This window comes from Miniopterus natalensis, chromosome 19, assembly GCF_054644295.1.
Source record: "Miniopterus natalensis isolate mMinNat1 chromosome 19, mMinNat1.hap1, whole genome shotgun sequence".
Lineage (NCBI taxonomy): Eukaryota > Metazoa > Chordata > Mammalia > Chiroptera > Miniopteridae > Miniopterus > Miniopterus natalensis.
Genome location: NC_142099.1, coordinates 34,825,099 through 34,835,102, shown reverse-complemented (window position 1 = coordinate 34,835,102; position 10,004 = coordinate 34,825,099). Strand labels below are relative to the sequence as shown.

Below are 10,004 nucleotides of genomic sequence, written 5' to 3'. Positions count from 1 at the left end.
AGCATTTATCCCAAGTGTTACAAAGGGGGTTTCCCTGTGAAAGAGAACAGCAAGTGATTTAAATTTTACCAGTTCCAGAACTCAATCAATGTTTTCTGCAAAGTCAAAACAAGTAAGAAAGTTTCTCTGAAGGGACCTTACCTATAGGATAAAGACACCTTACATTTTCAGGGGCATTTCTGACCAATATGCACATATCTGAACAATTCTATGAAAAACATTTACTTTCTCAGCATCTGTGAGACTGGGGGTAAGGAGAATGCTGGTTGGCAAACAGAACTTTTCTACTTCCTGGTTTCTATTCCTATAAAATTGCTGATGAACCACAGTGCCCAAACCCAGCTTCACATTCTGTGGGGACAGACTCTGCTCCAGGACCTGGGCTGCACCTGACTGTCACTGGGACAACTTCTCACCTCCAACCTCATGCTGCTGTGGCTACTGCTTCTGGTCCTCGGTAGGTAGAATGCTAGAGCAAGACTTGGGTGGAAGCAGAGCAGAACCTCCTGTGCTTGGGCATTTCAGAACTTCTTTTAGAGCACAGGTCTCTCAGCTGGGATGAGTAGGAATGGACTTCAGCTTCTAACTCAGGACCAACAAGTATTATGCAAGTGGCTACTGAGCAGAGCAAGGTTCCCAGGAAAACCAAAAGACTATGAATCTCTTTTCCAAATACTGATGCCTCTTTCCTTGGTTTAACATTTATTAATGCTTCGATCTCTGGGAAAATCATGGAAACTCTTTAAAGGATATCAAAGAAGTTTTCTGTTAGGGTAAACTCTATTTCCAGCCCATTTAAATGTTACACTGCTTCAACTCCACTTCCACTCCAAGATACCTTATTTTTATCTGAACTCTTACTTTCTTAGACTTAAATTTTAGAGAGGCTTTCAAGTCCTGCTAATTGTGGCTTTTGCTAATAAATATGACTCTAGTCTATGGATGCAAACATGGTACTAGACCTAGAATAGGGAAAGAGAGAGAAACAGTGTTCATGATGCATGAGAGGACAGCTCCACTGTCTTCCTGGCCTTTCTTGGCTTCTGTGTTGCCTCGAGGCAGGCAATATGTCTCAAACAAAATAATCCATCTTTAAAAGTTTAAAAAGATAAGGTGGGAGAGGAATAAATAAATCTTCTGAGAACTTGCCTACAAAATAGCCAATATATGGTAAGGAGGATGAACTATGTTTATAAATTGTTCTGGCCTCACAAAATGAACACTGGGTTCCACGGGAGTGTTGTTGTGAGTGATGGGAGGAGAAGGGGGAAATGAAGAGAAAGAGTATTAAAGGGAATGAGGGAGGAAGGATAGGAGGGAATAAAAAGTCAGGGTAGAGGGGAGAAGATATAGAAGAAAAGAAGGGTAAAGAGAATTGTTGGGAAAGTACTTCGGAGTCACAACTTTTTCTCAAAGTGTGAAATCCTGGCCCAGTGCTAATCTCCCTGACTCTCTCCCTCACAGGTCCTGTCGGCATCTGGTCAGGTGAGTTCTTTCCTCTGCTCTTTAGGTCTCCGGGGACCAAACATACTCTCCCAGGCAAGGGAGCTACTGCCTGGCCCAGCCTCTTAGCTGAGGGCTGCAGGGATCAGGTGCAGAACTGGGGTGGAAGAGTGAGGGGCAGGGCCTCACCCCCGTGCTTGCCATGGTACAAATGCTCCAACATCACATGCTTCTCTGCTTTGCTCCCTGCCTGCTTGATGTACAGAAGGCCCTACACTGACCCTCTCAAGGCAATAAGTCATTTTCTCTTTACTATTAAGCCCGGGGACAGGAAATAAGTTAACTGTGAAGGGAAAGCAAACCATGCAGTGTACTCTTGGGAACACACTCTCCTGGCTCTGGCCAAAGGAAGTCAAAAGCTCCCACCAGGAGCAATGGAGGCGGTGATGGAAAACATATTTCCTATAAGAGAGAGGTAGGCAGAGGAACAAAGAGATGCTCTGCATTAAACAAGAGTATCCCGCGACATTTCACTGGGATTGCAAATACCCCTGCATAGCTTATTTTTCTTTCTTCTTATTATTCTTATTAAAGTCATAATGTAATAAAACAAAGAGGAAAACTTGGTTTTATATTACAATGGAAAGTTACATTTTCTTCTTTAATCATTTATTTGAGAAAGTATTTATCTTATCACAGGGAGGAGATGTATTACTTACATATCTGTTACTCTTAGATCTGACCATATAAATTGCATTCTATCTGATGTAATTTTAAGCAAGTATGTTATTAATACATCATAGGGTCTCAGGATCAGCCTCATAGAATCCAGTAAACTTCCTGAATTATGGCAAAATGTGTGTATATGTACATTTGTGCCTTCCTCTAGGGAACAGGTAAAATGTCAAAGTTAAAGGCCACTTACTGAGATGTATTACAATCAAATTTGTGTTCCAGGCTCAGTATAATCAGGAGTCATTACTTTTTACCTGTCCCTAGCCCTGTCATTATTACCAAATTGGCCACATGAATCTTACTTCTCAAATATTTATTTAATCAAATTGATTTTATCTCCACACTCTTCACTGAAAACCTTGCCCAGTATCAACCCAGAGAGAGAAAATTTGGGGCCCCCACCATTTGCCCAATCCTCCTACTTTCAAAGTGGCGAAAAGGTATAGAACAGCTGTCTCTGAAGTTGTTTGATCACTTTGCTCTATCAAGGACAAAATTTTTAGCTTGTACCTTCAACATATTATATTGATAATTATACTGAAATATTTTAAAATATATACAAAAGCAAAACATTGAAAAGATGAGCAATGTTTGGTATACTACAGAAGTCCTAAGGTTTTCTCTCCACCTCCTGTGGACTCCACTTGGGAGACTGGGTCTAACTGTCATGAGAAGATGGTCTCTGTTCTGAGACAAGGCCCTGAGTGGGCTCTTCTTCTCTCTACCGTAAACTCCTGGCTAGAGGAGTGAACTGGGCAGACAGCCTAAACAAACACTCTCATGCTTTGTCTCCTCCTCCATTTGGTTCCTCCATGTCTGACACTGCCTTTCTTTGCACTAAAGGGGTATGACCTAAGGTTCAGGCCTGGGAGTAGGTTTTTTATTAGAACAAACACTTTCCCTGAAATTTAGCCCAGTGTATTACAATTCCAAATTGATACTCGAGCCTGCATCTCTAGCTCAGTTACCATCTAAATTTCCCCTCAAACACCCCGGGTGCAGGGCCGGGTCACACAGCAGTACGATGGCTGGCTCTTCTTACCACCGCAGAACTTTTAAAGAACAGGTTACCAGCTCTTCTCCATCCTCAAGTGTGTTTTTTTTTCCCTGCTGGGCCAGATCCAACACACCAAGCTGCTCATCAGCTTTCTGATGACCACTATCTTACAAGGGGAGGCAATGACCTAAACAAGCAGATTCCCAGAAGCCTCTGAAGAAAAGCCTTCTAGTAGAACATTCTAAATATTTAACTGTAGATCCCTGGGCTGATGTCTCAGTGGCCCAGATTGTCTCATCTAGGGAGAACGACAAAGGGAAGGTCTTTGAATTGTACTGCTGGGCTGAGTCTCTAAGGAATGAGAGATGCAGAGAAAGTCAATCATGGACATCACAGGGGCATGAGGGAAACTTGAATGGATATAAGGAGATGTAAGTGGAATTGTTTTAAATCTATATTTAGTCCAGAAAATTGTTGGCACCTAAAAAAATGAATCAAAACGTTTGTAACAGACATGAAAACAGCTGAATGTGTAGAAGACAAAAGATGTCACTAAGTGAAATAGAGTTCACCTTTGTTGAGCAGAGAAGGCAGAAGGCCAGTAGCTTCCAAGGAATCTGTGGCTGGCCAGCTTCTTGTGTATGTGTATGTACTAGCTTTCCCCTTATGAACAGATGTGAGAGTGCTGGCACAGGGTGGGCAGCATTGATACAAGTATTTTTGGATCTTTTGCAGACTGGCTATCCATCGATATGCCACGCTATGCCTATGAAGGAGACCGGGTGGTTGTGAGGTGCTCTGGAAAAGACAATGGTAAAATAAAGAGACTGATGTACTACAAGGATGGGTCTCGGATAGCCACTTACTCTAGCAGCTCAAGCTATACCATTTCAGTTGCAAGACCCAGTGACAGTGGCTCCTATTATTGTAAGGCAGATAAGAAATGGTTCTTATTTATAGACGAGACAGAAGAATCAAGATCTCTACGGCTCACTGTCCAAGGTGAGGCTCTCACTATTCAAGCGGAAAAGACTGGGGAAAAGTGGGGCCTATGTGGGAGGACCAGGGTAAAGAGCAGAGGAGACCACCCAGGGCAGCAGAAATTTGGGGTGGCTGTCTGTCTTTGAGTCTGGGGCTGTGTGTCCTGCTCACTGGGGCTGAGAAGACAAGCACTTCTCGACAGAAACTCCATACCTCACTGACTGGGGCTCTCTGTTTAATTCCTCCCTGCAGAGCTGTTTCCAGCACCTACTCTGACAGTCACACCCTCGCTGCCCACTGAGGGGAACTCAGTGACCCTGTCTTGTGATACCCGACTCCCTTCAGATAGGTCCAGGACCCAGCTTCGGTATTCCTTCTTCAGGGATGGTCACACTGTAAAGTCAGGCTGGAGCTCATCAGAGTTTTTGATCTCAGCATTATGGAAAGAAGACTCAGGATATTACTGGTGTGAGGCAATGACAGCAAGTCGCAGTGTCTCCAAGCAGAGTCGTCGATCCTCTGTACAAGTGCAGAGTGAGTACCAGTGGCTGGGCTGCTTGACAAGCTGCTGTGCTTAGCTCTAGAAGGACCCCTCTCAGACTCAGAAATACCTGAGGAAGAAAAGACTAATAGAAATTTACCAAGTGCAAGGCATTTTTATATTTAGTGCTCCCAGAAACCCTGTGAAGTACTGAAGTGTGAATAATATCTGTAAAGTACGCACTATTATTATCCCCATTTTACGCTCGAGGAAACTGAAAGCACAGAGCTGTTAAGTGACCTGCCCGAGGTAACCCAGCACGAACGCAGCACAGTTGGAATTTGAACCTGGGCACTCTGGTGCCCGGATATACCCTTTTATCCACCTTGGTACACTTCCTCTCTCAACCATGCCCGTGGAGAGTGGTATCATAAAAGCTACCGATTGTTGAATATCTGCAGTGCAGGAGCTGCTTTATATATGTATATAGTTCTATCTTTATGAAAACTCTGTGAGGTTGGTATGATTATCCATACTTTATTGTTAAGAAAACTGAGGATCAGAGAGATGAACTGACCTACCAAGATCATGGGCAGGGCTGGGTGAGGACTCCACAACCTGTGCTTTTCCCAAGTGCATCAGGAGATCAGAAGGGAGCAGGATCACTTGGGGCTGTGGTCATTACAGAAGACTCATAAGTGTGTAGAAAGTGAGAGGTGAATTTTTAGAACATTAAGTTGCAGGGTGCTTTTGCTTAATGGCCCTCAGCATGCTCCTTCCCCACTAAAAACACTCCTCTGCGTAAACCCTGCTTCCAGTAATTCCACCAGCATAAAGCTCAGCAGGTGGTGCCGGCCTGCACACCAGGCCCTGGCTTGTCCTCTTGTGGTCACACAGGAATCCCTGCGTCTGGAGTGCTCCTGGAGACCCAGCCCCCAGGGGGGCAGGCATTTGAGGGAAACGTGCTGGTGTTGGTCTGCTCTGTGGCTGAAGGCACAGGGGAAATCACATTCTCCTGGCACAGAGAGGACACGGGGGAGAGCCTGGGAAGAAAAAGTCAGCGCTCCCAGAGATCAGAGCTGGAGATCCTTGCTGTCGGGGAGAGCCACGCTGGGGGATACTACTGTGCAGCTGAGAATAACCATGGCCTCATCCAGAGTGAGGCAGTGAACGTCACTGTGAAAAGTAAGTAGCGCCCCTAGTTAGCCAGCCATTTCCAGCTGGAGCCGGGCGTCTCCTGTTGCAGGAAGGATGACCCAAGAGTGGCAAGGAGCAGGCCACGCAGAGGCTGTGAGCGCGCAGGCTGTCGTCGCGGTGCCGGGGGCGGGGGCGGCGACGTGAGCAGAGGAGCTGGGGCAGGAGGGCGGGGGCCGCGAGGCCGCTCCCCTGGCCGCGCAGAGGCTTTTCCAGGACCGCTCACCAGGGGCCGTCCAAGCTCTTCTGGGCCGTCTCTGCGGCATTGGACTGGGGGGGCGACAGCGGGAAGGCTCCGTGGGGCTGGAGGGATGCGCGGGACACGGGGCGGGGCAGCGCGGGCTGCGAGTCTGCACCCGCAGAGGGGCCTCTGATGGGCTCTACCGCTTCCGTCAGTTCCAGTGTCGCACCCGGTCCTCACCGTCAGTGCTCCCGGCGCCCAGGCCTTTATTGGGGACATGGCGGGGCTTCATTGTGAAGACAAGAGCGCATCTCCCCCTGTTCTGTACTCATTTTATCATGAAGATGTGCTCCTGGGAAACGTCTCAGCGCCTCGTGGGGGAGGCGCGTCCTTCAACCTCTCTCTGACTGCGAAGCATTCTGGGAACTACTCCTGTGCCGCCAACAATGGTCTGGTGACCCAGCGCAGTGAGGCGGTGGCACTCAACGTCACAGGTAGGACATGTCCAATGTCCCCTTCCAGAGGACCAGCGGCAATTGTGTCAGGCACTGGCTTGGTGTCCTGGGATTTCCCTGCCCCGCAGGGAGCCGGGGCTCAGCTAGAGCCCATCTGCCCTCCTCGGCTTTCTTTCCCGTTGGCCTCAACAACAGCACCGCTGGCCGTCGCTCCCCTTCCCGCTTCCCTCTCCTTTACATCATCAGGTATGTGGGAAATAGATACTCTTTGCAGGGCACTTCCCTGGGGCAAGTCAGCACTGAAAGTGAGGCCGGGGAGGCACGGGGATGTCCCTGAGGGACGAGGAGACGCCACTGAGGAAAGCAGGGAGAGGTCCTCGCACACTCAGAGCTCACAGAGGGGGAGGAAGTGCAACCAGGCTTCGTAAATACTTAAGGAAAAAGTAGAAAGACCAGGAGCAAACCAGGTTCTGGAGATCAAAACTTTACTAGGATTGTCTCATTTAATCTCCATAACAGCTCTCATTTTACTAATAAATAAAATTCAGACTAAGTCACTTTCTGAGGTCGCACAGCTAGCAGGTCACACGCAAAAATGGAACCTTAGGCCAGGGCTGCCGGAATCAAGGAACTTTGCTCTTTGCTACTATTTTAATATATCATGGTAGTTATAAGATTTTCCTTAAATTTATTACTGTGAAGTTACAGGGAACGATAATTGAATTCCTTCTGTAAACTCTTCTCAGTCATCATGTCATCATAGGTAGTAGGACGTACAACTCGCTAAGATTTTACTTCAAAATGTTGCATCATTATTTATGTGTTTCCTCCTTGAGCTATCCTCAGCTAGTTTCGGTTTCAAGGATAGGTTAGCCTCATAGGGATGAGTTCAGAAGCTTCCATGTTTCTTCCATGCTTTGCAGCAGTTTAAAACAATATTTGAGTTGTCTACTAGTTAACAGTATTTGGAACTAGGCCAAACAACTTTCTGAGCCTGGTGGATTTTTACCTTCATTATCAAATATTTTTTTCTCAGTCTTTTCAAATTTTTGACCTTTTAAAAAAATAATTTGGTGCTTTTGCTCAAAACTTGGGGCATTTTATCTAGATTTTCAAATATATATTGTTGACCATAGTATTATGATCTAATTTTAAATAGCTTTCATATTTGTGATTTATACTCTCTTCACATTTCTAATTTGTGTGATATCTTAGAATTTATTAATAAGATTTGCCAGAGGTTTGTCTATTTCATTGCCCTTTTTAAACAGCCAGGGTTAGTGTTAGTGTTAAAATCTATTTGGTTTTTGATTTCCTTATTCATTTATTTTTCTTTTATCTTCATCAAAACTTTCCTCCTTTTGTTTTAAATTTATTTTATGTTATTCTTTCTTTAATTTCTTAAGCACATATAAAAATTTTCATCTTTACTTGTTTTCTAGTAAATGCATTTAAAACTAAGTACCACTTTTAACTTATTCTATAAGTTTTGATGTACAGTATAATATTTTCATTCATTTTATTTCGAAAGTATGTGTAAAATGCCTTTAATTTCTTTTATAACTTAAGACTTACAATTTCTTATGAATAGATTTAATTTTGATTCTTTATTTTACTAATTTATTATAGATTTTTCATTTTACTTGTGGTTAAACTTTATCAAAGGATATGGCCTGCATAATTTTTACTACTGGAAACTTACTGAAAATTTCTTTATAACCTAATACACTGTCAGCATTTTTATAAATGCTACACATGTAATTTGAGAAGAATGTGACTTTTCTGCTTAAGATATACCAAGCTCGGTATTTATTTTTCTATTAAAATAAGGTAGTTGCTTGATTTATTATGTCTCTACAGAGCCTTACATTTGTTTGATCTTTTCAATTGATTTTTTTTTTGAGAATCATATTTGTATTACTACCTATAATTATTCTAAGTTTACATTTTTGCAGGGGTTTTGCCGTGAACTTTGTAATTGACTGTGTAAGATAGATCATTTTGGTCACAAATGACAGAAATTCAATACACACTGGCTTGGGTCAAAATATAAGTGCAATTGGTAAGAAGGGTCAGAAATGGACATGGCTTAGTGTGTAACTGGGTCCAAGGGTTCTGTCTCTGCTCCCCTCTTCAATCTGACTTTCTCCATTAGCTTAATTCTCAGGCTGACCACTGACGACAGCTCTAGGCTTACACCTCTCCTTGGTGCTAGAAATCTTAGAGAAAAGTCTTTAAAAATATGATTCCATTTTAAAACAAACACACCAGGTAGAGATTAGAGATGAACAAACCTGTGTAATGTGTTCGCCCTCTACCTTCTCTCTGCAAAGAAAACGAACTTGTGACTGGTGAAGTCATCCACAGGGTCAGTGCAGTTTTCAAAGAAAAATGAGGAACTCAATTGACCTAAGGTCTCTCCCTATTCTGGGTCTCAGCCTCCAACTCTAGGAAAGAACTAGTTCTATACTTCTCCTTTCCCAAGATCTTTTTGAGCTCATGAGAATCAAACCATAAATCTGTCTGTCTCCACATTCCTTTATTATCAGAAAGCAAAGGCTCCTTCCCCAGGTGTCTTTGAGTGGGGGACTTTGGTGGGACTGGGTGATTCTAAGATGATAATGGAGTGGGATGGAGCCAAAACTTTGTGATTCCCTACTTCAGCAAGCCCCTCAACTCCATACCACACACCATAACCACCATCAAACACTCTCTCTTACCCTTGGGATCTACCATAAGAGTACATTTCTGAGTGCTCTCTGGCCCCTTCTGTTTTCAGAATTCCCATTCAAAACCCGCTTGGTGAATGGTCCTCACCGCTGTGAAGGGCGAGTGGAGGTGAAACAGGATGGTCGCTGGGGCACTGTATGCGATGATGGCTGGGGCATGAAGGAGGTGGCCGTGGTGTGCCGGGAGCTGGGCTGTGGAGAAGCCAAGCACACCCCTGCAGGCCTGTTATATCCACCAGTGGCAGAAGAGCACCAACCTGTGTTTATTCAGGTAGCCCTGTGCAATGGGACAGAGGACGCATTGGCTGAATGTGAGCAGATTGAAGCCTTTGACTGTGAGCACGAGGAGGATGCAGGTGCAGTGTGTGAAGGTGGGTGACGGCAGGGCCTGGGGAATGGAAACGGGCCCCAGCTCCGAGGCCCTCCTCAATGCTGCCACCTCCAGTTCACCTTACTCCTCCTCGTTGCCCCTTCCTCCATTAGCAACACTTGCTATTCGACATTAGAATGTGTCAGGACAACACCACTAGTTCATACTAGGTTAGTCCGTGGTCATAAAGAGCCATACTGTACATTCTGTTGGGAGCCCATACCTGCCATCTCACAGACAAAACATTGATATTTCAATGGCCGTGAGTTGGGGCATAACGCCAGGAAAATAGTTAAGAAACTATAGAATTACACAATTTTAGTGATTTTAATCCAAGTCACACTGCACACCAACCTTGAGAAAAAATAACAAAACTAGAGGCATCATGTTATCTGATATCAAACAATACTGCAAGGATATAGGAATCAAAAGAGCACG

At 44.5% G+C, this 10,004-nt stretch overlaps 1 protein-coding gene across 1 annotated transcript; it reads left to right on the top strand.

Annotated features, from left to right (window-relative positions):
- Positions 1 to 426: 426 nt before the first annotated feature.
- Positions 427 to 9,575, top strand: FCRL2 (Fc receptor like 2). The gene is made up of 7 exons (XM_087828058.1): positions 427 to 457; positions 1,465 to 1,485; positions 3,911 to 4,177; positions 4,409 to 4,690; positions 5,535 to 5,822; positions 6,228 to 6,506; positions 9,247 to 9,575. Exons 1-7 carry the CDS (start codon positions 427 to 429, stop codon positions 9,573 to 9,575), a joined length of 1,497 nt encoding a protein of 498 aa, XP_087684184.1.
- Positions 9,576 to 10,004: the final 429 nt, after the last annotated feature.